The sequence below is a fragment of the Scleropages formosus genome, chromosome 15 (genome assembly GCF_900964775.1).
Source record: "Scleropages formosus chromosome 15, fSclFor1.1, whole genome shotgun sequence".
NCBI classification, from domain to species: Eukaryota; Metazoa; Chordata; class Actinopteri; order Osteoglossiformes; family Osteoglossidae; genus Scleropages; species Scleropages formosus.
The window spans coordinates 20,101,217-20,128,280 of NC_041820.1; the positions used below are offsets into that span (position 1 = coordinate 20,101,217).

The 27,064-nt window shown below is 42.0% G+C and overlaps 3 protein-coding genes across 6 annotated transcripts in view; 2 read left to right on the plus strand and 1 right to left on the minus strand.

Moving 5' to 3' along the window:
- The window catches only part of dnajc17 (DnaJ (Hsp40) homolog, subfamily C, member 17), a 49,521-nt gene extending 41,100 nt beyond the window's left edge, over positions 1 to 8,421 (plus strand). Inside the window, exons 11-14 of one of the 4 annotated variants that reach the window (XR_001964930.1) lie at positions 2,953 to 3,230; positions 3,798 to 3,817; positions 7,376 to 7,508; positions 8,044 to 8,421. Coding sequence is in view for 1 of the 4 variants with exons in the window: in XM_018727650.1 (XP_018583166.1) it covers positions 2,953 to 3,084 (132 nt within the window). In the remaining 3 variants the exon portion in view is untranslated. Of the gene's footprint in view, positions 1 to 2,952; positions 3,244 to 3,797; positions 3,818 to 4,276; positions 4,306 to 7,375; positions 7,749 to 8,043 lie in introns of those variants that run through there. The other 3 variants (XR_001964928.1, XR_001964929.2, XM_018727650.1) reach the window with 3 other exon arrangements.
- Positions 6,656 to 14,895, minus strand: gchfr (GTP cyclohydrolase I feedback regulator). Its single transcript, XM_018727652.2, has 3 exons — positions 14,351 to 14,895; positions 9,922 to 10,016; positions 6,656 to 7,119 (listed from the first exon to the last, which is right to left on the minus strand). Exons 1-3 carry the CDS (start codon positions 14,384 to 14,386, stop codon positions 6,990 to 6,992), a joined length of 261 nt encoding a protein of 86 aa, XP_018583168.1. The 5' UTR covers positions 14,387 to 14,895; the 3' UTR covers positions 6,656 to 6,989.
- Positions 14,896 to 15,376: 481 nt separating this feature from the next.
- Positions 15,377 to 27,064, plus strand: part of rmdn3 (regulator of microtubule dynamics 3) — a 39,540-nt gene continuing 27,852 nt past the window's right edge. The window contains exons 1-5 of the mRNA XM_018727588.2: positions 15,377 to 16,647; positions 18,285 to 18,474; positions 18,649 to 18,789; positions 21,125 to 21,413; positions 22,810 to 22,912. Coding sequence (XP_018583104.2) covers positions 16,464 to 16,647; positions 18,285 to 18,474; positions 18,649 to 18,789; positions 21,125 to 21,413; positions 22,810 to 22,912 — 907 coding nt within the window. The 5' untranslated portion in view covers positions 15,377 to 16,463. The remainder of the gene's footprint in view (positions 16,648 to 18,284; positions 18,475 to 18,648; positions 18,790 to 21,124; positions 21,414 to 22,809; positions 22,913 to 27,064) is intronic.

The window sequence follows — 27,064 nt, forward strand, 5'->3', positions numbered from 1 at the left end:
ACATGTGCAAGTGGGGAGATGCAATGGTTAGTTGTTTACTTCATGCTAATTGTGTGATATTTTGTGGATATACATGCAAAGTGAGACTTTGACTTCATGTCACCGGAATGATAATAGCAGTCTTTGGTGACAAAAGCTGAAGGGATGTCCTTCTTTGTACTGTCTAACACCCCACCCACACCTAGACATTCATACACTCCCTTTCTTCTGTTGTTCAGTAACATTTCTTTGTCTGGGCTGTCACTTTGCTTGCAGCCAGCCTGTCACTGTCATGGAAACGGTGCCATCACAGGTCAATAGGTGACAGCTGGCTGGAACTAGCTCGTCCAAACTCCTCTGAGTAAGGGAATTTCGAGGACTTCAGAGTGGTTGTGCTGAGGCACTGGAACACCGGGCCTCGTTCGGCTCAAATAGTTGTAGGCAGCCTAGCACTTTTAAGATTGCAGAGCGGTTTTTGGCATGTTTTAATGGATGTATTTGTGCTTCTTGTGCAAAGGAATGTATGTATGACATGGATTTTTTTTTGTTTTTATCTGGGTGTTGTAGTAAAACAGATGTTAACCTGTTTTAGAAAAGTTATTGTCTGCTGTCATGTATGGGTAATACTGCAAAGGCAGTAATGATTCATTAATTAATCATGGCCGTAGCTGTAATGAGCTGCATTAGCAGGAGGCAGCAGGCTGTTTTAACCTCTGACTTCATACAGCTGAGACTTGTTATTAGTCCAGTAATGCTACCCTGGAGACGGAGCGGTGAGGGAACACAGCTGCCCTTCTCTCTTCCAACACACATAGGGACACCAGAGCGCATAGCCTCAGGCCACACTAGACTGCGCTAATAGGCAGCAGTAAATAAGCATGGGCCCTGGCTCCAACACTGCTATTTCCCTCTTGGAGTCCAGTGCTACACATCTAAAATGGAATCTGCATGGGATTAGGCTGATGAATGTGCTGAATGTACCTATTTCAGCTCACCTGCGGCAACCTGGGGTCATTACTTAGAAATCAGTCTCACAAATCACAGGTATTGTAGGCTTCTGACCTGAGGGTTAAAGCTTCAAGTCCACAGAGTAATATATTGAGGAGTGAGATATTTAACCTGAAATGCAAAAGTTGAATATCCAGCTGTTTCAGCTGGTAGCCACTTTAAACAAACAATAAATGGTTAACAACTGAAATGTGAGAAAGCTGTGGAGTAAACACAGAGTTGATTTCTTCTTCAGTGATCTTGGAATTAAAGGTATTTTGCTGGGGACTGGCTTGAATCTGCCTTCCTCGCTGATGTTTATATCTCTCATGTCACAATGCTTTGCCTATTTTGTATTGATATTTTTATATTTATTCATTTAGCAGATGCTTTTCTCCACAGCAGCTTCCATTGAACTCTGTGTAGTGTTATTAGCCTACAAACATTATTCACTAAGGTGACTTACACTGCTAGATACACTACTTACAAAGAGTCACTCATCCATACATCAGTGGAACACACTCTCTCTGTCACTCACACACACACTATGGGTGAACCTGAACAGCATGTCTTTGGACTGTGGGTGGAAACCAGAGCACCTGGAGGAAACCCACGCAAACACGCAAACTCCACACAGACTGAGTGGAGATCGAACCCATGTCTTCTCGCACCACCCAGGCACTGTGAGACAGCAGTGCTACTTGCTGTGCCGCCATGCCGCCACTCATTTTTAGAAATGAGTTCTCAAGCTTTTTGTTTTAACCCAGTAGACAGTACTGTGCTTGAATAAAATTTTGTGGATTTCAAGTTTTTCCTTTATTTGATAAAGTTTACAAAATTTTTTATTTTCTTTTAAACCAAGTGTAGTTCCATGCTTCATTTGTCATATCTGTTGCTGGACAGTTTTGTAATGCAAGCGGTCCCTGGGTTATGAACGTCCGACTTGTGTACAGACCGTAGTTATGAACACATCACCAGTGCCATATCACCTACTGAGAAGAGCCTATAGCAATCCTAGATGTCTTTCTCTTTACTGACCCAGTTCCGTTGCTTTTTCCTGCAGAACATCTGCAGAATCTCTTCATCCTTCACCAACAGCGTCATCTGACTACTAGCTCAGACTTTAGTTCTCATTAGGTTTGACTTCTCTTAGGGCTTCGTGCATCTGATATCTATCCTCTCAAACTCTTCTAGAAAGCTTCTTTCCAACTGGTGTGTTCTGTTCCCTGTTGCTCCCACACTACTCTATTCCTGTCTCTCTAGTGGCTTCCATTTCTAGACTCTGGTTCTGACCTGCAGCTCTTTACATGGCTCTGAATCTCATTATTTCCAGTGTTGCATCTCTTGATTTCTCCCATAAAACCTGCGTTCTACCTGAGGCTGCCTATACTCTGTGACTCCTCTCTGCAGATACACTAAAAGGATCACTCATCATTCAAACTCCTAGCCTCCAAGCTGTGGAATGAGCTTCCACTTAACATATTTGTTGCAAGGATCCTGACTTTCACACAGTATTCAATGTCTCTTCAAATAGTATCTTGTTATGTTGTGTTCCATCCTCATGACTGGGAGCACTTGACCCGAAGTCAACGTTGTGGTTAAACAGTACCTTAGAACTAATTAAACTCAGGTCTGTTCCGTACAGCCTTTCCTAAACCCGTCTGTCTTTTCATGCTTTTTTTGTGATTTCATTCCATTATTCTGTCTGATTGATTTAATAATTTGATTTTGTCAATTGTGATTTTGTGAATTGGTTGATTGTGGTCATCGTATTACTGTATTTCACCTAATTTTGGCATAATGTGATTGTGTACTATTTTTACAATCTCTGTTTTTTTTCTTGATATTGTAATTTGCCTTGGATAAAAGTTTCTGTCAAATGAAACAACTTTGACAGGTACTAGGCTCTACCATTGAAGTCCATGGTGAAAGTCCATTGGGTGGATGGTTGACAGCTCTATTTCTCCTCTCTGCTGCTCCTTGCAGGGTTCCTTGAGCAGCGAGCGGGACTACGAGAGCGTGGTGCTGATGCGAATGAGGCAGGCAGCTGAGAGGCAGCGACTGATCGAGGAGATGCAAAGGGAGGATGAGGAGGAAAAGCTGGCTGCCCAGGCTTAGCCCTTGTCTATTTACACTTTGACCCCTTGAGCCGCAAGAACTCTTGACTGTTTTCCTGGCTTTAGTTTTTAAAAGCCAGATTTTTTATTTGTTTTAAACTTACTTTTTTGAAGGTGTAATTTAAAAGCTGTTGGATAAATAAACAGGTCAGTGATGGCATGTCTGTCTACTTTAATGGTAAAACAGGAGATCATTACCACATGGGGTTAGACACCAATAATGTAAACTGACAGTTTTGTTGAAAATTACTGCACTATGTGCCTCCTATTTACCTCAAGAGAATGATTAAGGAAGGTTTGTGTTGGTCAGGACTGCTGGTTGATGAAAGTTGCTTTTATCTCTTTGCCAAATACCTTTGTGGAAAAAGGTAAATTCATGGGTACACTGAATCCCAGAGTTGCTAATGTTCAACTACCATCGGTCAGCAGAGTTTGTATCATGTGTAAGAAATGTCTTGTCTCTAGACCCCAACTGGCAGCCAGAAACAATCTGTTGTTTTCTCCTCTGCATTATTACTCTACGTATCCATTCGCAGAAACATGAGCAGGGAGTCGAGAGCTCTCTGTCCAGTACAGGTGGAGGTTGTTAAGCAGAAAGTTTAAGCACTGATTTTGGATCAACTACACAGTGGTTAAGACTGATAATCTGTAAATAAATTCTTATGTTCTGTTTTTAACTTTAGTCTCTTTTTTTTTTTTTTTTATCTTGGAAAGAAAAATGGTGACATTCACAGGTAAGATGCATCTCATATCATAAGTGACATGCAAAGTACATATATTTGTTTGTCTGTAAATATTCAGTGATAGAAATGTGACAGGTACAAAATGCCAGGGACTCATAGCTCTATCTCAGGGTTATTCAACAGATACCACTCCTTGGTGAGTATTTTCATTGGTAAGATGTTTGTTAATGTTCAGATTTTTATAATTTAACTCCTTTTTATTTATCACATTTTTTGTTCATGTTTAGCTCTTTTTATGATAGCAACACTACCCATGAATTCAAACATTGTTTCATTAGTGGGAGTTGATCTTTAATTTTATTTGTAAGGACAATTTATAGCAGCTCATTGACTGTTAATAGTGTCCTCGTTAGAGTTGATGCCTTTGGATCCAAAGGTTGCAGGTTTGAATCTCACCTCTAGCTGTAGTACTCTTGAGCAAGGTCCGTCCGTCCGACTCGCCCCATACAGGACACGGGGAACCGGAGCCTAACCCGGCACACAGGGCGTAAGGCCAGAGGGGGCATGGACACACCCAGGACAGGACGCCAGTCCGTCGCAAGGCACCCCAAGCGGGCCTCAAACCCCAAACTCACCGAAGAGCAGGACCAGGACCAACCCACTGCGCGCCACTGCACCCCCTACTTGAGCAAGGTACTTACCCTGAAAATTACTCAAGTAAAATTACCCAGCTGTATAAATGGGTAAATTGTAAAAAGCTTAACATTGTAAGTCACTTTAGAGAAAAACAAAATGAATGAACATAAACATTTACACCAGTAGTATTTGTTTTCAGGGGGTGCAGTGGCGCAGCAGGCTTGGCCGAGGCCTGCTCTGTGGTGGGTCTGAGGTTCGAGTCCTTCTTGGGGTCCCTTGCTGTGGACTGGTGTCCTGTCTGAGATGTGTCCCCTCCCCCCCTCAGCCTTGCGCCATGTTGCCAGATTAGGCTCTGGTTTGCCACAACCCCCACTTAGGACAAGCAGTTATAGACATTGTGTGTGTTTTCAAGGGAACATGACGGGACTTTATCTCAGTCCAATGTGGTACAGCCCCCCTGAATGAACTAAATTTCAGACTGCCTGTAATGTGTTCAGTTCTGCTTCATACCCCTCAGTTGTGTTATTTTAGTTACCGATGTCATGTATGAACAATTCCACTGACACTTTTAGTTTTTGCTGGCCATCAGAATAGCCTCATGAATTTGGTTCTCAGTTCCTCCCTTCAAGAGCAACCATTTCCTCTCAGGGCACTGCCACTAGTGAGAGCTGTCACTCTAATGACAGGCATTGAGGCCGTGGTTCTTTTTCAGTCTCCTAAAAGAAATTTTGATGTTGTTATTGTGTCTAAATGAGTCCATTTGTCCTCCGCTGTCAGTGTGTTATTGAAATTAAACCACATGTTACTGGTTCAAACTGGAGTAATCCATCGTCTGGGTTCTCGCACGCCGGACCGCGGTGTCATTGCACAAGTGCTTCCTCCCTCTCTCCCCAGTGTCTGTCGTGCGGACCCGTATACCACTCTCCACTCCTCTTTTTCACCCTGTGCTCCCCTCACATGGTTATGTTTATGTGTTGATGGTCAGACTTTCATATTCCAGAAAGAACAAAACACACAAAAGCTATTCCAAATTGCAGCGGAGGAAATACAATTACACCTCCCCTTCCAAAGACACATCCTGATTGCAGTTTGCGCCAGCAGCATGTAATGCGTGCCAGTGTACGGGGAGGAAGGGCTGTCCTGTAATGAAGCCCTAACTACAAAGGAGCTGCTCAAGGCCCTACTTCCAGCCGCATCTCTGCAGTTGCCTCCCCCCTCCAGGCCTTGTTCACAGCTCCCAATGCCTGTGTTCTACCCACTAGAAAATATCCTTCCCCCAAGTCTTCCCTGAATTGTAGGATAATTCACAGCCAAGTCACGGGTGCAGGGGTAAAGAAATCGGTTAGGCTGGAGAGCTCTGATTTGGAGTTCTCCTTAGACATGGCTGGCAGCTCAACAACTTCAAATGAGCCTCCAATTAAACCACTGTTGTCCTCCACAGGGGGCACTACTGCACCCGAATCGCACCTTTGTCAGCTTGCCAGGAAGCATATAGTACTCTGCTGAGCACAGAACAGCCCACACAGACCCCCCTGCTTGACAGCACCTTACTTGCTTAGATTAGACCTGTAATGCGGCTGTGGTTCATTTCACTATTTGTGGACTGCCATCTAGTTGGCCAATAAATGAAGTATGAGAGTGTACAACACACCATATGGGATCTTTGAACAACTCAACAAACCGTATCTAACAGGAGAGAGCTTACACTGAGATAGAGGTAAGTGTCCCTGAAGCATGGCAGCGTTTCAGTTCACATCTTTGGAAGACGAGGAAATAAAAGAAAGAAACAAGTCTTGCATAATGTAACTTTTTTTTAACATTTGTTTCCCATATACAGCTTCTCTTCAGACAGTTTCCAGTATGACACTCTAGTGCTTACATCCTCAATAGAGAAAATGGTAAAAAAGAAGTGGCAGATAAATGGAAGCATGAAGTTTTGGTCTATGGCCCCCTTGCTTTCTCAGCCCATGGAGGACACATTCATTCTGTACAAACTCAACAGTTAGGTTTTCTTCCATGGACCTCTATGACATGATAGAAAGATTCTTTACACCTTTTAGACCTCAGTGGCAAACGCACTGCCTACTGGGAGACGCCCATGAGGCTTCGAGTTGTCGTAGACTAACTGCCTGCTTAACTTGCGCACCCATCTCTTGACAAAGTGAAAAAAACCACATAGGCTGGACAGGTTTTCTTAACGGTAATATACTTACACCATCCACCTAACCAAAAAGAAATACTTTATACTAAGAATATAACTGTAATTGTATATTGTTCCCTTCCAACCACAAGCTGCACCTGACAGACATGTTTTACAGTTGTAAACATTTTTGACATTCTTTCATTTAACACATTGCCTGTACATTTATAAAAATAATGCATCACCTCACAAATGGCAATACTTCCTTGTGTTTTCACATTCCGAAAGTAAAGTCAGGAACAAGGATGATTACAATTGAACAAAATACCATCACCCATCCAAAATTATGAGAGACGTTACGGCCTACGGGTGGCCGGTTCTTGGACTTCATTGCGACTGTATGGGTCCTTGTCTCTGCAGAGGGAATACTGGCCTGCTAATGTCAGGTCACTCCTCCTCCTTGTGCAGGCACCACACCAGGGTCTGGCCCACTCCGGTCATGGTCACTACACGGTACCCGATCTTCTCCAACTTGTCCAGAACCATCCGGGGCGGTTCGGAAACGTGGTACTCAGAACTGCAACACGCAAGCCAAAAATATGACTATTCCAAGGGGAGGAATTTCTTTAAATTTCGACCGTGAGCAATGTCATATGTAGCTATGCAGGCCGTGGCAAGTGATGTGTATGTAAATTCACCTGCAGGCGAACCCTTGCAGAGCTAACGGCATATCTTTTTAGCTCTGTATTTCACTGGAGCAGCTGGACAGTTTCCATGCTCAAGAGCAGCCGCTTTTCTGGCAATGCTTAAATTGGACATTGACTCTCTTTCAGGACTGAAAGTGGCAGTGAAGTCTGCCAACATTCAACAGCCCCTTCGTAAGACCACACTGAGACTCACCGGCTCCATCAGAAGAGGATAAAGGCATTTTCCAGAAGGGCTGATCTAATTATAGGACAATTATAGGTACCTGTGATCAATAAGACCTCAGTAGGAGGTCATGCCTTTAGCCCTCAAGCCCTTTAGCACTTAAACTATGGAATAGTCTACCAGTTACTGTCTAAAATGCTGCATCTGTCTCAGTCTTCAAATCCAGACTAAGGACTTACATGTTTGCTCAGGCATTTCACTACAAAATGTAGTTCCACTTGCCTGTGTTTCAGTTTTTCCCACCTATGTGTCAAAATATATTAAACTTATTCAAGTTATGGGGGCACAGTGGCACAGTGAGCTTGGCTGGGTCCTGCTCTTTGGTGGGTCTGGGGTTTGAGCCCTGCTTGAGGTGCCTTGTGATGGACTGGTGTCCTGTCCTGAGTGTGTCCCTTCCTTCTCCAGCCTTGCACCATGTGTTGCCGGGTTAGGCTCCGGTTTGCCGCAACCCTGCTTGGGACAAGCGGCTTTGGCCAGTGTGTGTATTTAAGTTATAAATTACTAACAATTTATTCTTGTTGAGTATTGTCTCCCTACAATAAGACCTGAGGGGGCCGGTCTGCCGTTACAGAAACACCCCATGCTGACTGACGATGATGACCAACTGCCATAATGGACAAGACGTATGTTGCAGGACTGGAAAATCAAGCTACCGTACAGCAACAATGCCATTATTTTCTATAAACTGACTTAGAATTCATATTTAATCTATAATGCCCAGGAGGGTGGGCAGCCACTGGCACTTGGACCCCCAGAGGTTTTCTTCCCGTCCCTTGACCTTCAGTTCAGAGTTTTTTGTTCCTTTCCTCCGTGGCCAGTAGGCATAATTATAGCTTTAATAAATGCATTGATAATTTGTTATGCTAGACTGTAGTCAACTGTCGTCTTTGTTGAATTGGACAGAATTGGATTTCAGTTAATAAATTTGACATTGTTTGTTCATTTTATTTTGTCGCTCTTCAGTGCTGGGTAAGGGGGCACGGTGGCACAGTGGGTTGGACCAAGTCTTGCTTTCCGGTGGGTTGGGGGTTAGAGTCCTGCTTGGGGTGCCTTGCAATGGACTGGTGTCCTGTTCTTGGTGTGTCCCCTCCAGCCTTACGTCCTGTGTTGCCGGATTAGGCTCTGGCTCCCCGCAACCCCGTATGGTACAAGCGGTTCAGACAGACAGTCCTGGGCAGCTAAGAATGTAGTGGTTACGGCTACTGCTCTCATACCTAAAGGTTGCAGGTTTGAATCCCAGCTGTAGTACCCTTGAGTGATGCACTTACTCTGAATCACTCCAGTAAAGTTACCCAGTGGCATAAATGAGTAAATAATTTTAAGTACCTTACCACTGTAAGTCACTTTGGAGAAAAGCATCAGCTAAATGTAAATTATATTTTATTGAAAATAATATTTATTTTTTTAATATTTTTAACAGTGTACATTTTACATGTCTTTTCCATTTGCCATAGCTACTTACCAAATATTTTTCAACTCTTTTAATGGACTGGAAAAATGGGGAAGATACGGCATCAAAGGGAGTGGCAGATAAATTATAAAAGTATTAGGCTGCAAATTTAGAATTATTTATCAGGAATGTATATGCAAGTGAATTATGTGACTGATTAAGTGAAAATGCTGGAAATGTTCAGTGAAAGGTATCAGTCAGGGCTAATAAATTACAGGGTTAGTGCAAAAAAATCCAGCTCACACTCTTGTATGACCATGCTGAACATTTTCAGTCTTTTCACTGACTCAGTCACACAATTCACTGAAGCCAGAAGTCCTGAGTGGGGTCACAGCAAGCTGGAGCCTAACCCAGTAACATAGAACGCGAAGCTAGAGGGGGAAGGGACATACCCAGGGCGGGACACCAGTCCATCACAAGGCACCCCAAGTGGGACTCAAACCCCAGACCCACCAGAGAGCAGGACCTGGCCAAACCGGCTGTGCCGCTGCACCCCTGCGCTCTCTTCTCACAAAATTCAGTCACACATTATTTGTACATGTATTTTGAAAAGCTGATGGGATTGCAGGGTGTACAAATCCAATGAAATGACAATGAATTTCAACTGTTACTCATCTTTGTTACTCAGTTTCATAGTGAAAGGTGTTTTAATGAAATTCAAATGACTCATACAAAAAGCTGACAGTTTGTAATGACCCAAAGTGGCACGTAAACAGTAGATTATGGCTGATTTTAAGCCCATACCTAACTGTACAGATCCACGAGCTGTGAAAGGATGACCTATTCTGCAAACAGAACCACATCAACACTTTTCAAAAAAGAGAACACGTGCAAAAGTGGAACGATTTCATATCCCCAAAACTATTTTTAATTTCTTCATGAAATGTGCACAAACTCTAGGTGAGCTGCATTCTTTCTCAGAATGCAGATTATTTTTGTTATTTTGATCACTACTGAATGTATCCACTTGTTCATTCGTGTGGACGGAAGGATACTCACAAGTTGTTGCCCAAAATCGTTGTTTTTGACGCTCCCAGGTAGTTCATAATCTCTGGATCAGAATGCTCATCACCGACCATTGTGGGACCAGTCTCCTGCGATTGAGAACATGGAACAAAGCAGGTCGAGCGAACTCCTTTCATGGTTACACAGCAAATGCTGTTTTAAACGACTGCAACAGCTCTTAGTCATCTGCTCTACCTGTTTGCCTCAGCCATCCATAAACCATGGTGCATAATTATCTCCAGATGAATGCAACAACCCCTATCCCAACCCAAAGACAACATACTGACACTTTCTCCGCTTAAGAAAATGACAACATAATTTACACATTGAGTCACCTGTAGAACAATGGATGTAGACTTCTTTGTATTTACTACATGGCAGTCATTTCTTACACGGCATGTTTTTCATTAGTGTAATGTTACACAACACAGTCCAGCGATCTACAAAATGAATCCAGTTCAGCGCTGGATACTTGCATTTCCCTGTTGTGCAGTGCTCCTTTCATGTTTTTCTTTTTTTTTAAAAAATTTTTATAATTACACCGGTGTCCGTTATACACGGTTTCACAGATATGTCGCTTCTTATTTCTGACCATATCTTGCTCTAAAAAAACACCCCACAAATATATCACTAAATCTGCAACGGCTGCATAATCGTACGCAAGACAATACATTTTAACTTGGAATGTAAACAATTTTTTTTGTGATTTTCTATTATGTAACAGTTATGACCTTTTATAGTTGTTGTAAGGACAGCTGGTAGCCTAGTGGTCAGAGCAACTGCCTTTGGATACAGAGGTTGCAGGTTCAAGCCTTGCTTCTAGCTGTAGTACCCTTGAGCAAGGTACTTACCCTGAATTGCTCTAATGAAATTACCTGGCTGTATAAATGGGTAAATAATTGTAACATTATAAGTTGCTTTGGAGAAAAAGTGTTATCTAAGTGAGTAAATATAAATTTTACATGATGGATTATACTGTACCTGTACATATCTTTCACAGTGCAGCACACTATATGTTTTATACAGCGATAAGAAGATGTGCTTGTTGTTGCCTCTTGCCACTAATATGTTCAATTCACCGTGCTACCATAATGTACATATACCAGGGGCATAACTACTTCTTAGATATTAGAGGTAGGAATGAGATGAGAAAGGCACATCTATTGGACCCACTTTTCCCAGATTTACTAACTGCTCCATAAACATTATCGGTCACAATCACCTCTGTATTTCGTGTTCTAATTCTCTATAGGCAGCTACTTTCAAAATGTGCACTGGGAAAAACGAGTACTGGACAAACTGACTGTGCTTCGAGAATCACGTGTCTGTATCTATAACTCTTCATCTGTTGTGAAATGCTCTTTTGTTTACTCCGAACTGTACGCTGCTTCGGAGAAAAACTTTTGCTAAATTAATACATATGAACACAAAGTATACATATGAACACAGTCTAACAATACATCATTTTGCAAGATGCACCTTTTCAGTCCATATTAGTGTCATACAACAGCGACCTCTTGGATATAAAAATCTCACCAGTTTGGATAATGGTACATGTTTTCAACCAAATCACGCAGGGGGCGAGCACATGTGTTTTGCAGTATTTGGAAATTACTAGAACACAGACTTGCTTCACATAACAAGGATAATTTGTTCCTGGAAATCTACTCCTGAAGTTAATTCTCATGAAGCAAACTCTTAATTGGCATTAACTTAAATGAAGAAAAAAATGTGTTCCTCAAGGTTCACCCATTTTTTTTTTTTTTACACCAAACTTGCTAAATTCCTGCCTTATCTTTCAAACGCAGACAAAACCTAATTCAAAGACAAGTCCAGAATATCACAACTCCTCTGGATACCATTAAACCCAGAATTTAGGCCCACATGTGCAGACCTGCTTATGCATAACACATTTACATGCTCCCTTTTCGCGATCCACTCCCTCCCTCATCATTTGCATTACTATTATTTTCCCTTTTTATTCTGTTGCTGCATTTTGTCAGTTCTGCTGTTCTTGGCTGGCATGGTGGTGTAGCAGGTGATTTACAGCTCCTAGTGCAATCTACACAGAGCTTAAAAACTCTCCCCTTTTTCATGTGTGTCCTCATGGTGCTCTGGTTTCCTCCTACAGTCCAAAGACACATGTTTCAGGTGAACTGGTGAATCTAAGCTGCCTTTAGTGCATGTGGGGACAGCTTGTAGCGCAGTAGTTAGGGCTGTTGCATTGGGCTTCAAGGGTTGCAGGTTCAAATCTCATTTCTGGCTATAATACCTTTAAAAAAAAGTACTTACCCTAAATTGCTCCAGTAAAATTACCCATCTGTATAAATGGTTAAATAATTGTAAGTTTCTTTGGATAAAAGCATCAGCTAAATAAATGTATATGTAAGTAAAGAAATGTGTATAATAAAGATCTGACTTTTTTTTACATTATATTTATTGATTTAGCAGCCACACCACTGTGAAACAATGAAGATGTGCAGGACAAACCAGACCTACATAGGGCGGATGCTGTTCGCCCTGTGGTGCTCCGCATCACCTACCTTGCATTTTCAATCAAATTTTCTGTTCCTATGAAGCATTTTTTTCTCAAAACCAAAATAAAAAATTACACATAAGTACATCAATAATGTATTTTTCCACCTCCTTCTTTTTCTTTCTTTTTATCAGGCCGTACAATTACACACACACACACACATTTTCAGAACCGCTTGTCCCATACGGGGTCACGGGGAACCGGAGCCTACCCGGGAACACAGGGGCGTAAGGCCAGAGGGGGAGGGAACACACCCAGGACGGGACGCCAGTCCGTCGCAAGGCACCCCAAGCGGGACTTGAACCCCAGACCCACCGGACAGTAGGACTGTGGTCCAACCCACTGCGCCACCGCACCCCCCCGTACAATTACATTTTATATTATTTCTTATGTCTTGCTTTCTTATTCTTTACATGTTGTAAAGTCTTGTATTGTTGTACTTTAGTTTCCAAAAGGGTAATATTGGGTGTAGCATTTGAATTTTTTTTTTTGTGGATATGGTATTTACCAAAAGATTTACACAGAGGTTTATTTAAAAAAAAAAAAAAAAAAAATCAAAAACAAGCAATGACTTTGACTTTCAAGCGTCTAGATAGATCTTTCAGTTCACACCAAAACATTTTACTTTAAATACGGCCAAAGAACAGATCAGTACCACAAATTCACATAAATTGTTTATATCCCTTCGAAATCTACTTTACACTTTCTAAGTAGGCCATACGAAATGGATCCTTTTAAAAGAAAACCATTTTCTTTTATTAGTGAGACAATATTTCACTGGTAAATTGCAGTTAGGCACATTTTGGTGTATAGTTTGCTCTTAACTCCGCATTCTCCTAAAACAGCCCTCCGCTATGCATGTCTTACACTTCGTGGAACTAACCAAAAATGTTGACTTTAATGTGAACCCACTGCAATCATAATATTCCCAGAATGGTTTTGGGGAACCCTGCCCAGATCCACTATGATCCGAGCCAGCGATGCACCTGTTTGCATAAACCAGACAAACTTCTTGTCCTGTTACCCATTTCTGCCCACAGTCGACCTCATCATGGTGACACCTAGGGGCACTGCATAACAATAATAATAATAAAAATAACAACAATAATAACAGACTTTTGTACTGTTACTATTATTGCAGTATTATTAATCATTATCATTTCCGCCTTTTCGATCAGTACTTCATACTTATTTTGGTAAACTTTGTCACTAATTTTCTTACATCATGCAACAGCAAAACAACTCAGGATTTACGATCAAGTTTCATTTTCCTTACTTCCCAGACTTTTTCAAAGAAACTTTTGGAACTGATCTATTTTTTCACTACTGGATGTCACCGAGCTGGAGTCATTCTGACACCTGAACCGGCAACCTTCTGGTTACATTCTTAACCACAACGTAAATGTTCATTTCTAAGCTATAATCAATCATTTCGGGGTTCTACAAGTCAATTTGTAATTTTTTGCCACTAGATTTCACTAATATTATTGTTTTTTGGTTTCAATTAACCGAACAACAATGTAAATGGCCATCACTTCTTAAGAGATTAAGTCGTTAATTAATTTATACTGTATTATATATATATATATATATATATAGTATGCTTGCGTTTTTGTCATCAGCCAGGCATACAGTTTAACAATAAGAATGGTAAAATAGTTATATTATAACCCATCAGTACTACGATCAGATGAGATGGGGTCTGTTATTAGCCAACATGTGTCCCTTACTCACTAATAGTAGCGCTGCGAACACTGAACGCGCACAAAAGCCACACACACTACGCCCGCAGGCACATCATGATGATCATCGGCGCATTCGTTGGGACCGCGTGCGCTATGAATAATGTATTCATTATTAGTTCAAAGAAGTCGTCGGCATACGAACCAGTCGGATCTGAGTGCTGATGAGAATATAAGGCATCCTCGACTGTAGGCGTGTAAAGAACTGTCCCTCGGGGATGGTCTTTGGCTTCAGCCCGTGGAAGCCGCTTGAGAAAAAAAAATCCGCTTTCCTTTCCGCGGCGCTCGCGGTGACCGTTCGGCACGAAGCGCGGATACGCCCACTACGATGTACCAATCAACGCGGAAACGCCCACCACAACGCACCAATCGGAGCGGTTCACCGGCCGTGCCGCTGACTGGGCCGTCGCGAGCCTCAGGGAGCTGCGCGTGCCGCCTGGGCAGGTTACGCGGACGTTTTTCTATGGTCACTTATTAATAAGTATATCGGCGCTTAGCTGACGAAATGTTTCCCTCAGGTATTAAATTTAATACATTAGTGCTTTAACAGTGGAACCTGAGGACCCTGACAAAGTTATGTACACACACACGAGGCAATGGTTTGCTTCAACTATGTTTAACTAAAAGAATCACTTAGTGTCTGAATTGTGAGAAGATCATGCAGTCGGACATCGACTCCCCATAAGCTTTTGGACTGTTTGCCATCCTGTGGCTTTCTCAGATTCGGTTCGGGTTTCCCTTTTAATTCTGTGGTTTGGAAAGCCTTTTTCTGCATATTGTTTTCGTTTAGGACGAAACACGGAGGGGCTTTATTTCTACCATTTAATAAATAAATGCTTAGACGTTTAAAGAACTTAAGTTTATTAGTCTGGTGAGGAATTTCTGCTTCATAAATCTATCTGCGGTCCGTGCAATAGCTGTTCACACCCAGAATTTCTCCGTGTTCACTGCAGTACTTGAAAGCCATACGCTTATTTTTTAAATAATAATTATTATAATTTCCTAAATGTACGCTCTTCTTGTAAATTTGTATTACAAATATTTTTAAATACAGCAATTAATACTTTAAAATGTTGTTACCGTTTTTAAAGGTGTACACATTGGACTCAAGACATTTAAAATTGTTTCAAAGGTAAAATTAAAATCTAAACCTTGTCGTTCTTTACGGTTTTATTGATGTTATGTAGTCTTTGAGTGTAATTACTGTAAATATTTGGTTGCCAACGCAAGGAGTCCACTATGCATTCGGACAACTAATGAAATGTTTAGTTCAGTTTACTTTGGTTTTACTATCAGGATTGAAATCATTGAAACACTGGATCGAGGTAAATTGAAAGGCAATGCACAATTTATTTTCTACCAGTGTGGATTTTTAATTTCCGTTTCTGAGGAAGTGATACCATCTTTAATTTCATGTTGTTTTGTGCGGCGGCTCTCAGGGGAAAACAGTAACGTCATCAACGATACTGAAATATTGGCGAAATTGACGATGACAAATGTGATGCTTCGTGGGGTTAAGATAAATCATTGGTGAAACGTTATTTTTTTTTTCGGGCCTATTCTTTTTCTCATAACTGCCCATTGTGTCCAATGCTCAGGAATATGGGCTTAGTTAGTTTGAAGATCTATAGATGGTGCAGTAACTTGTGTTGAAGGTTTTAAAAATATTAACAGTGAGTTATAATGAAATATCGGGTGAACGAATTAGATTTGCTTGAACACTGGGGGGAAACGACCCGCCGTCCGCACCGGTTACTGGCTGAAGCGGACCATGTAGTACTGTACTGGAATACATTAGGAATGCTATAGCGAATGAGCGGAGGAATGTTTCCAATCGGACCCGTTTCGTTGTGACACAACCCGTCAGCGGTTGTGTTGACGACGGTGATCCCCTGTAAACGAAGAAAACGAAAGCAGTGAAGTACCGCGTGCTGTCGTTAATATAGTATTGCGGCAATGAATATATAATTTAAAGGAGCCGCTACTTCTACGTCGTTAGTGTTTACAGTAAAACTTTCCGTGGTAGTTACATAGACAGTAACGAAATTAATTTAATGTAAACGTGGACCTACATGAATGATAACCTTGGATAAATGACGCCTCGTTAACCTTACCTAAATAAGTTTCAGTTTCTGTCATCACGTGTGATTTAAAAACAGAACAGAAGCGTTCGACTCGAGCCACTTTTTTCCGCGAAGCAGCCTTCCATTCCTTTGTGTCACTGAAATAGGCGACACCGTGAACTGCGTAATTTCTCCATGAATACGATGGGAAGACACGCGTGGATCGGCTTGGGTGTCGGGGCCACGGCCGGTTCGGTCCTGCTCGTGTATTTCATATACAGGGAGAGGAGGAGGAGGAGCAGGAGAGTCGGCATGATGATGCGCGAGAACGAGCCCGCGAGCGCTCCTGGCTCGGGCCCTGCGCAGCTGGAGCTGCACGGTGAGTGAGGGCATAAATCATGCAGCCATGTTCCCATGTCTGTGAGGAAATGCTTACCTTTGTTTCCTTGGAGACAGCAAATTAATCGACAGCAGAACAACACTCTGGGTCATAGGGACAGAAACAGTAGGAGATATTGCAACATACACAGTATATATCCATGTGGGGACAGCTGGTACTAACAACAGTTTGAGCTGTTGCTTTGACCAAAGTCACAGGTTCGAACTCCAGCTGCAGTACATTTACATTTATTCATTTAGCAGATGCTTTTCTCCAAACAAAGCGACGTACATCTCAGCAAAAATACAATTTGTACATTACATTAAGAGAAAGAGACATGGCTGCAGACATGTGATTCTTAAGTAAACCTAGTTTGTTACTATCCACTTGATGCACCAATGATCATCGATCAAATAGATGTATAAAGCGCAGGATAGATGAATCCTGATAACCTCCTACAATTTTTTTTATAATAAGGTACACAAACATTGAAACAAACATTAACGTACAATGCAGGAGTAGCGGCTGTATAAAGGCTTATCTGTGGATGATGATCATTACAAGTTTTGGTGCATGAACATTAACACCACACATGAGCTGGAGAGATCTTGGGTGAAATGGATCCGGAAAAGGTGAGTTTTCAGACCCTTCTTGAATGTAGGCAGAGTTTCTATAGTTCTGAGTGAGAGGGGAAGGTCATTCCACCACAGTGGAGTCAGAACCAAGAACCTTTGTGCTTTACTTTTCGTGTGCAGGACCACCAAGCAAGCAGCAGTAGATGAGCGAACGGGTCTGACTGGGGTGTAGACCCTTGATCAACGTACTTACCCTAAATTGCTCCAGTAAAATTAACCATCTGTATAAATGGTTAAATAATTGTAAGTAGACTAACACTGTCAGTTGCTTTGGAGAAAAGCATCAGCTAAATGAAAGAATGTAAATATACACTGTAAAACAAAGGGAAAGGGTTATGCTGTTTCACAGGTGTGATCATGTAGCACTGTGTCAGAAGGTGCAGAATGGTGTCAAGATGTTACAGAATTCATCTGAATTATCATGAAAATGAGATGCAATTTTTTTTTAGCAGAACATTAAACATTTCTGTACATTAACGTATTTAAAGAGGGAACTTCAGGTGTAGACGATAACAGTAAAACACATTTCCTCATCAAGTGTCTTGCATTTACCAGTTAAGGGATATAAACAGCTGAACATGGTTTATGTTACATTTATTTATGTTACATTTATTTAGTAGACTTTTTTGTCCAAAGCGACTTCCAGTGAACTCTGTAGTGTTATCAGCCCACACACCTTATTCACCAAGGTGACTTACACTGCTAGATACACTACTTACAAAGGGTCACTCATCCATACATCAGTGGAACACACTCTCTCTGTCACTCACACACACTGTGGGTGAACCTGAACAGCATGTCTTTAGACTGTGGGAGGAAACCAGAGCACCCAGAGGAAACCCACGCAGACACAGGGAGAACATGCAAACTCCACACAGACTGAGCAGGGATCAAACCCACATCCTCTGACACCACCCAGGTGCTGTGAGACAGCAGCACTGTCCTCTGTGCCACCATGCCGCCCATATTTATTGCCCTATATATAATTTGCACATGTTTCAGTTTGTGACAGTGTCTCGGGCACCACGGTGCCCAGACTGGCAGCTGGACGGGTCCTGCAGCCAGAACAGGGAGGGGAGCTACAGCGGCGGCTGGACGAGGTGCTCCAGTGCGTAGCTGACCTGCGGGGGGAGGTGGCTGAGCTGAGGGTCGGTCTCCAGAGCATCGCCGTGCAGATTGTACATGATGTCAAGTAAGTAAATGACACCAAGTGGCACTTGACATGAGTCAGGTGACTTGTCTGAGTTTGTGTGTGAGTTTCACTACTTGAAAAGCACTCTATGTTCATATGCTGTTTTTCCTCCAGCTTCATGTAGTTGGATGTAAGCACGTTTATATGTGGTTCTCCTCTGTTGTTTCTATGGAGAGAGGGCCTGGAGGAGAGCCAGAAGGCTGCACGCAGGCGGCGGCACCTTCTGCCCAGAGAGCGCACTGATTCCCTCAGCTCCAGTTCCATCTACTTCACTGCCAGTGGGGTCAGTCTTTATGATGGCGAGAGCGAAGGAGGGTTGGTACCATTCACATATTTTATTTTAGGCATTCTCAGACCTTACATTAATGTGGGCAGCACTCTGTTTCATATAGCACACATCCAGCACTTTCACTGCTTTTGTATCTTTTTTGTTACGATTATTGAGCTCACAGCTCTTTCAGAGAAGATTTATGACTTAAGTTGTGGTGGTATATGGAAAACGGCAGCTTGTTACGATGACTGCAATATTGACACAAGTCAAGGTTTTCATTACACCGGTTCTTCAGCTTATGAACACAATTGGGACTGGAAGTTTGTAAATATGAAGTCACATTTACCACTAAGTCACAATCAGTAAAACCTCACTAATAGACTTTTCTTAGTTTATTTACTGGTTAGGCTCTGTATAAGTTTTCATTATAGCTGTCTTCGAGAGTTTTCATCCCTTAAACACGTGTGGAGTTTGAAGTCTTGTTATTCCTCAGCAACACTAGCAGACACCAGCCATGGTGTGTAAAAAATGTGGAAGTGAGGTTGTGGAAATGTGGAAGATGTTGCAAGCATCTATTATTTTTGAGTGTTTTTCTTCAAGGGCATTGAAATGTTATGCAGGTATTCAGACTGAACATAGCAGAGTTTCATTGCAGCTGTTAGCAGATGATGTGTCTGTGCTAGAGTGCTTCTCAGCTGGATGCAGCGCAGTCAGGATGAATGTCAACACCTCCAAACCCGTGGTGGTGGTTCTCGCTAGTGACGGTGAGGTTGTTACGCTGCCCCAGCTAGCAGAGTTTATGTACCTTAGGATCCTTTTCACACATGGTTGCAGGGGGACTTATGAGATTGACCAAAGCCTAAATGCAGCAGTTACCAAGTTGCACTGTACAGAACCGTGGTGTTGAAATGGGAGCTGAGTCTTTGGACAAAGCTTGCAGTTTTACATTTCAGTCCGTTTCCTTTACCTTTGATCATGTTTTTTGGGTAGTGACTGAAAGAACAAGGTCTCGGGTATAAATGGTACAACTCAGTCGGCAAGGCACAATGGAGCTCAGCAGTCAAGGGGACCCTTTGATTTGAGTCACTACTCTCCCAGAAAGGATCCGGTTAAGGTAGTTTGGTCATCTAGTTTTAATACCTTTTGAGGTCCCCTAGTGCAGATACAAGATGTGCTGCAGGGACTGTATCTCCAGGCCAGCTGACGTATGTTTGGGTATCTCCTGGAGGAGCTGGGCACTGTTATAGCGGAAAGGGTATCATGGCTTGTCATGCCTGTTGTCACCATGACTGTCACCAGGATAAGCAGCTTGAGGATGGATGGATGGATGGAAGGATGGATGGATGATTTGTAATACTGGGCCAGTTGTATTATTGTCAGACTTAAAATAAGCAGTTACAAGAAAAAATTGAGGATGGCTTCTTTTTACTGGCACTTTGCCATTGGTACTGGGTTTTAAAAAGGTCTATTTCAAGAACATGGAGGAAAGATAAAGTCAAAGGGTAGTTTTGGCTGTTAAATGGAAGGGTGTATCCTTTTGAGAAGTTTTGTTTTAGTTTTTATCTCTAACAAGCAGAGGGGAACTTTTCCAGGAAAGTAAACAGGACACCAGTGGAACTGAGGGCTGCAACCAGTGAACAGATTTGCAAAAAAAAAAGTATGACAATGTGTTTCTTAATCCTGGATGGCTTCCTGTTCTGGGTCCTCCGCTGTATGTGTACTAATGGTAGCCTTTACTTTCACTCTGAACTGATTCAATGTGATGTCAAGTCTCAGAGGGGTGGCAGCAGGAAGAAAAAGTGTGTTTCAAAGGTCTCCTTGACACTCTCCACTCTCAACAGTTGCCATGCAGGACGTATTGGGCGTTAGTCTGTACCATTAAAAACTTCCCTCCTTCCTGCCTCATTTTGGAAAATGCAGAAAGGCACCAGACAATAATGGGAAATAGGATGATTGTCTCTGGAAGGGCTTGAATAAGACCTTTCTGTATAATGTTTCTCTGGAGATTAATGTCTAACTGATTTCTTTGAAGTGAACATTCTGGTGGTGAGCTAGAAAGTCAGAAAAATGAAAAAGTTCTGAATTACAGGCACCCTATTATTTATTTGCTTACCAAGTTCTTTGATCCAACTTACATAAGTGTGCTATTTTCATTTCACAGTTGGGGAATCACTAAAGTTTAAATCTTAAAGCTATAAACTGTAAATACAGAACGAAAAACAAAGGGAAAGCAATGCATGTTATCTCGAAGGTCTAACTAGAAGCATATTTCATAGTTCGTCTTAACTTTGTGCATGATATGCATCATACTACATCCAGGGAAAACGGTATTCCAAACAAACAGTGGCTGATGATCGGTGATCACGGTCTCAAACTTAGGTATACAACAGCAAACGCGGAGTCAGACTACAATGGGGACACGGATCGAGAGACTGATAAGGAGCATGAGGTGGTCAGTGAGGACGATGAGGATCGAAGCTGCGCCACTGTGCGAACGCTGAGACAGGATTCCCAGGAAGAGGATGAAGAGGATGCCTCACTGCTGCTGGAGTCGGATCTTCTCAATGAGGAGCTGGAACATCTTCTGTCCCAGGGTGACATCTTGCATGCTGGAGGGTCCCAGGAGCGGGCTGAAGGCTTTCAGCTTCTCCTTGACAACAAGGCCAAGGTGAGTGCCAGATGAACAGCCAGAGACCCTGAGGAGCTGCTGGGGTTTATTACTGAACCTTGTCCTTGAAGTTGCTTGTGTCCGTCTTCTTTATAATATCTGAATCTAAAGCATAAATAATACATGCTTATATCCATCCAATCTAAATAATATACACTGAAAATAATTATATTTAAGTATTATATTCTAATAAATGTGTCTGTGCTGAAACATTAGCTGTGCAGTTATAATTAATTGCATGCCATCCAGAAATGTTCACAATGAAGCCAACTGTTTGCCAGCATGATTTTTGTGGTCATTGAAAATTCTTTAGTATAATAATGATGCGGACAATGATAATGGATGGGTTGTCATTAGTTTATAAAGGGACATACCAAATTAAGGGTCTTAAGTTGTTATTAGATGATGCGATACAGCTCTGTTGTGCTAATAATGGACACTGGTATCCGCTGAGCTGAACCACATCTACCCAAAGTACGCAAAGAATCCAGGGCTGTATTCCAGAATTATTATTTCCGTGGTGCCTTTCATCAGGATGTCAGACTTCGTTTATCTTGTTCTTCTACTTGAATATCAGATGCAAAAAATTCTTTCTGTGCACACACAGCTTGATGTGTTCTGACTTTACTGATAACATTTTTTTTTTTTTTGCTGTCAACACCAGCACTGTTCTTCCAAATCACAGTTGCTGATATATAATTTGCATGTCTTTCGTGTCAGGGCACCCATTGGCAATGCAGGAGACTGTTCTGCCAGCTTTAAAGCCAGCTTCTATTTTTTTTTTTAGCAAATTTTAATATGGAAAATTAATTTTCAGCAGAAACCTGGCCAATTTAGACTGTAACCTGTCACATCACTTGCTGAGTGTCCCGTAGTTCCCTGGGACAGATTCAGCTGTGTCTTATGGTTACCCTGCTGGTGTTAGATGTTAAACACTGTTTGCTTGTTGGCAGCTGAAGATCTCCCATGCTTCTGACCTGTGGACAGCATTACATGGCCATGAAAGGGGCAGGATATGCCAAAAACAAGTCAATTAAAGCTGTGTTGAGTTCTTTCAAGTTCCTGATGAGGGTTTTGGAGGAAACCATATTTCACACACCTAGATACAGGAAATGCCATGCGTTCGGTCAGAGAAAGACCATTGTTCTGCAGTTGGGGTTTTTCTGCAGAATTAGTCTGAAAGTATTTCTGGTGCCACGTCCTGTTAGATAATAACTTGTTTTTTTGAAGCATTAAGGCACTGTGCTCATTCTTTGAATTCTGAGCCCAGCTGTGTTGTCGTTTTGGTTCTCCTCCTTGATGTTGAATACTTAAAATCTTTTCCTTTTTCTCACATTTGTTTGAAACCTGCGCCTCATATCCATAGCCTTTGCGTGTTTGTGTTATGTTTTTTCAGTTTGGAGAGCATAAAGAGTTCCTGTGGCGGCTGGCCCGAGCCTATAGCGATATGTATGAAAGCACACGGGATGCAGAGGAGAAGAAGTCCTATGCTGAACAAGGTGACAAAAATGTCTCTTTATTTTGTGCCTCCTCATATACTTTAATGGGCATAATGCTCGCCTCTCTACCGAGTGATCTTTGTCAATAGAATGTGCAAAATGTGTATGGCCCAGTCCTTTTGTCTGTGGTAAGTAGGTATAGAAACTTTTTTCTTGAAGCTGAAAGGGGGTTGTTGTTCTGGAGTGAACAAAGAAAGTTTGAAATTTTGAAAAATTTAGTGAATTTGGGCTTCTCATCTGACAGGGTGTAATGACCAAAAATAAACTCGTATTTTGGTGATTGCAGTCATTAGATCCACTCTCTCCCAGGCAGCTGAGCAGGGGTCGAAGGAATATTCATGACTACATCCGATTGTGGAAGGATTTATCTGGTGAGAAGAGCAGTGGGCCTCCCACAACAGCTGGGTCTGCAATACCTGCGGAAATAGATTGGCTGAAGTCTTGGACAGGGTAATAGATTGAGTGTGACAAGAATATTATAGATTGGTTGTACTCCAGTATCCTCTCGAAATATTGCTGTATACACGTTCTTTTTCGGCCCAACATGTGACACAGCTGGAGTATTCAGTTTGTGTTAAAATGAACTGTCAGTCATCTTAAATGTGCGCTCTAGGCTGAACATGTCTCATTGAAAGCATGAAAATGTAAATGCTTTCTTTGTGCTTTTATGATTTAGTTTTTGCAATGTGGTTTAAAAATCTCTTTCTGTGGGCTAACAGTTATGAGCCTAGGGCTGAAAAAGAGCCTAGACATGAAAGTGTTGTGTGGAGAAATATGAAAACCAGACAGTACCTAGGTTTCAGCTTCAGTCCTGGGAATATATTGTCCTTGGACTGAAAAACGATTTCCATTGTTAATTTGTCATGTCAGTCTCTAGGAAAACACCCAACAGCATACCTAGAGGTTATGTCATGAAGCATGCTCACCGTATTCAGAATGTTCTGACATTATTGAAATTGCAACGGCAGTTAAACACTTGCTAGGTGAGCCCAGGTTTTCTCAGTTGTGCTAGGCGAGTGTTCGCAAAAGGAGTTGCTATAATGCCAAGACCCCAAAAAAATCTAGAAAATTATGATGAAGTTCATCATATCCATAAATCAAGCATAAATGAATGGTTTTCAAGAATTTAACGCTGTAACGAAATACTAAAAGTAATACTGTCACTAGTGCCAAAGCCCACAAAATGCATTGGGAAATCATGCAATGAGGGTGTCGACAGTTAATATTTTAGTTTTTTAATCTTTTTAGTCATGCCTGAGGACTTTTCACAGCTCATCATGTAAAAAAATATGTATAGAAAAATAATCATAATATTTATAGAGGAGGAACTTAACACAAATTTCATTATTATAAGGATTTTTGTGTCTGCTCTTTGCAGTTAAATTATTTTAAGTGATCTTGGCAGCAAATAAAAACCAAATGTGAAACATGATACAAAAGTGGCAAGAAATAGTTTTGAATTGCAGCAACTCTGAACATTTGTATGCTCTGCATTTTGACCATTCAAATTTATATATGCTCAGTTTCTCCATTATGTGATGTAGCACGTTCTTTTTCTTTACTGTACAAGTTATTATACCCTACTTTATGTTTACATTTACTCTTATTCATTTAGCAGGTGTTTTTGTCCAAAGCGACGTACATCTCAGCAAAAGTACAATTTGTCCATTACATTAAGAGAAAGAAACATGGCTGCAGACATGTCATTCTTAAGTAAACCTAGTTTGTTACTATCCACTTGATGCACCAATGTTCATCACTCAAGTAGGTGCATAAAACACAGGACAGACAAATCCTGATACCTTCCCACCAATTTTTTTTTAAACATTATTAATACACAAACAATCACATACAGTGTCGGCGTAGCAACTGAATATAGGCTTATATGGGGATGCTCATGAATATACGGTGCATGAACATTTACACCGTACATGAGCTGGAGAGATCTTGGGCGAAATTGGTCCGGAAAAGGTGAGTTTTCAGACCCTTCTTGAATGTAGACAGAGTTTCCGAGTTTTCTGAGAGAGGGGAAGGTCATTCCACCACAATGGAGCCAGGACAGAGAACCTCTGTGCTTTACCTTTCATGTGCGGGACCACCAAGTGAGCAGAAGTAGATGAGCGAAGGGGTCTAGCTGAGGTGTAGCGGTTGATCAAGTCCTGTAAATAGCTGGGAGCAGTTCTATTGATCCATTTGTAGACAATAACCAGGGTCTTGAATTTGATTGGGGCAGCTATAGGAAACCAGTGCAGAGAAATGAGTACAGGAGATACGTGGGAACGCTTTGGCAAATCAAACACAACTCATGCAACAGCATTCTGTATCAGCTACAGAGGTTTGATGGTAGTAGCAGAAAGGCCACACAGGAGAGAGTTGCAGTAGTGAAGACGGGATGTCACCATGGCCTGGACAACTAGTTGGGCAGAGTCAATTGTGAGGTAGGGACGGATCCTACAAATATTATGCAGGATGTATCTGCAGGACCGGGTTGTGACTTCGATGTGCTGAGAGAAAGACAGACTGTATTCTGTATTAATTCGAACGGTCTTATGGCAGAGACCAGAAGGCCAGACAGGAGAGCGTTGAGATTGTCCAGTCCGGATATTACCATAGCCTGGCCCAGGAGGTGTGTAGAGTTTGTAGTGAGATAACATCTGCAGGATCCACCCTTATGTTGGATGTATCTGCGGGATCTAGTTGTGGCTTCTGTATGTAGAGAGAAGGACAAACCTGAGTTGATTATTACTCCCAGGCTTTTAGCTGATGAGGTACGTAAAATAAGTGAGTTGTCCAGTTTTATAGAGAATTCTCAATGAGACGACAGAGCAGCTGGCAGGTGGAGGATCTCTGAGGTTGAGTTGTAGGTGGTGATCAGACAACCAGGCAGAAATGTACAAGGCAGTGTTGTACACTGGACAACTCGCTCATTTGGCCTACCTCTTCGACTAAGAGTCTGGGAGTGATGATCGTCTCCAGTCTATCTTTCTTTCAACATATCGAAGCCACAACCCGGACCTGCAGATACATCCTGCATAACATCCGCAGGATCCGTCCTTACTTAAGAACCAACTCTGCCCAACTACTTGTCCAGGCCATGGTGACATCCTGTCTGGACTACTGTAACTCTCTCCTGTCTGGCCTTTCAGCTACTGCTATCAGACCTCTACAGCTGATACAGAACGCTGCTGCTCGAGTTGTGTTTGACTTGCCGAAGCGTTCACATCTATCTCCTCTACTCATTTCTCTGCACTGGCTTCCTGTAGCCACCCGAATCAGATTTAAGACCCGGGTTATAGCCTACAAATGCATCAATAGAACTGCTCCCAGCTATCTACAAGACTTGATCAGCCGCTGTGCTCTTCTACTTCTGCCCGCTTGGTGGTCCCATACACGAAAGGTAAAGCACAAAGGTTCCCGGTTCTGTCTCCGTTGTGGTGGAATAACCTCCCCCCTCACTCAGAACTGCTGAAACTCTGTTCACATTTAAAAAGGGTCTTAAAACTCACCTCTTCCAGACTCGCGTCGTCCATAATCCTTTAGGTTCACATAAGGTGTAAACGTTCATGCACCGTAACTTTGAGATCATGCCTGGATAAGCCTTTACACAGCTACTCTTGTAATATACGTAAATGTTTGTGTAGTTCAAAAAAAAGAAAATTAGTAGGAAGGTGATCAGGAATAGTCGATATTCTGAGTTTTATGCAGCTACTCGTGTGATGAACATTGGTGCATATGGTAGAAAGAAACTAACTTTACTTAAGAATCACACGTCTACAAGTATGTCTCTCTTTCTCGCAATGTAATGCACAAATTGTATTTTCTATGAGATGTACATTGCTTTGCAGAAAAGTGTCTGCTAAATGAATAAATTTAAATGTCTGAGAGGCAGGCAGGGATGCAAGGGGAAACATTTGTAGCTCTGAGAGGGTGAAAGGAAGAGTTAGGTATCATCAGCATAGCAGTGGTAGGAGAATCCTTGGACAACAATGACAGGACTGAGGGAAGAGCTTTAGATGGAGAAGAGTAGGGGGTCCCTACACTGAACCCTGTGGAACACCAGTTGAGAGAGGCTGAAGTTGTGACTGGGATCCACGCCAGACTACTTGGGGAGATCTACCGATATGTAGGACTCAAACTATTTCAGTGCTGTTT

Excerpts from the sequence above, each read along its gene's own strand:
- gchfr (XM_018727652.2), bottom strand. The coding sequence starts at position 14,386 with ATGCCTTATATTCTCATCAGCACTCAGATCCGACTG. Across the intron at positions 10,017-14,350 it reads TCAGCACTCAGATCCGACTG|GAGACTGGTCCCACAATGGT; the intron begins GTTCGTATGCCG and ends TCTCAATCGCAG. Across the intron at positions 7,120-9,921 it reads ACGATTTTGGGCAACAACTT|TTCTGAGTACCACGTTTCCG; the intron begins GTGAGTATCCTT and ends TGCGTGTTGCAG.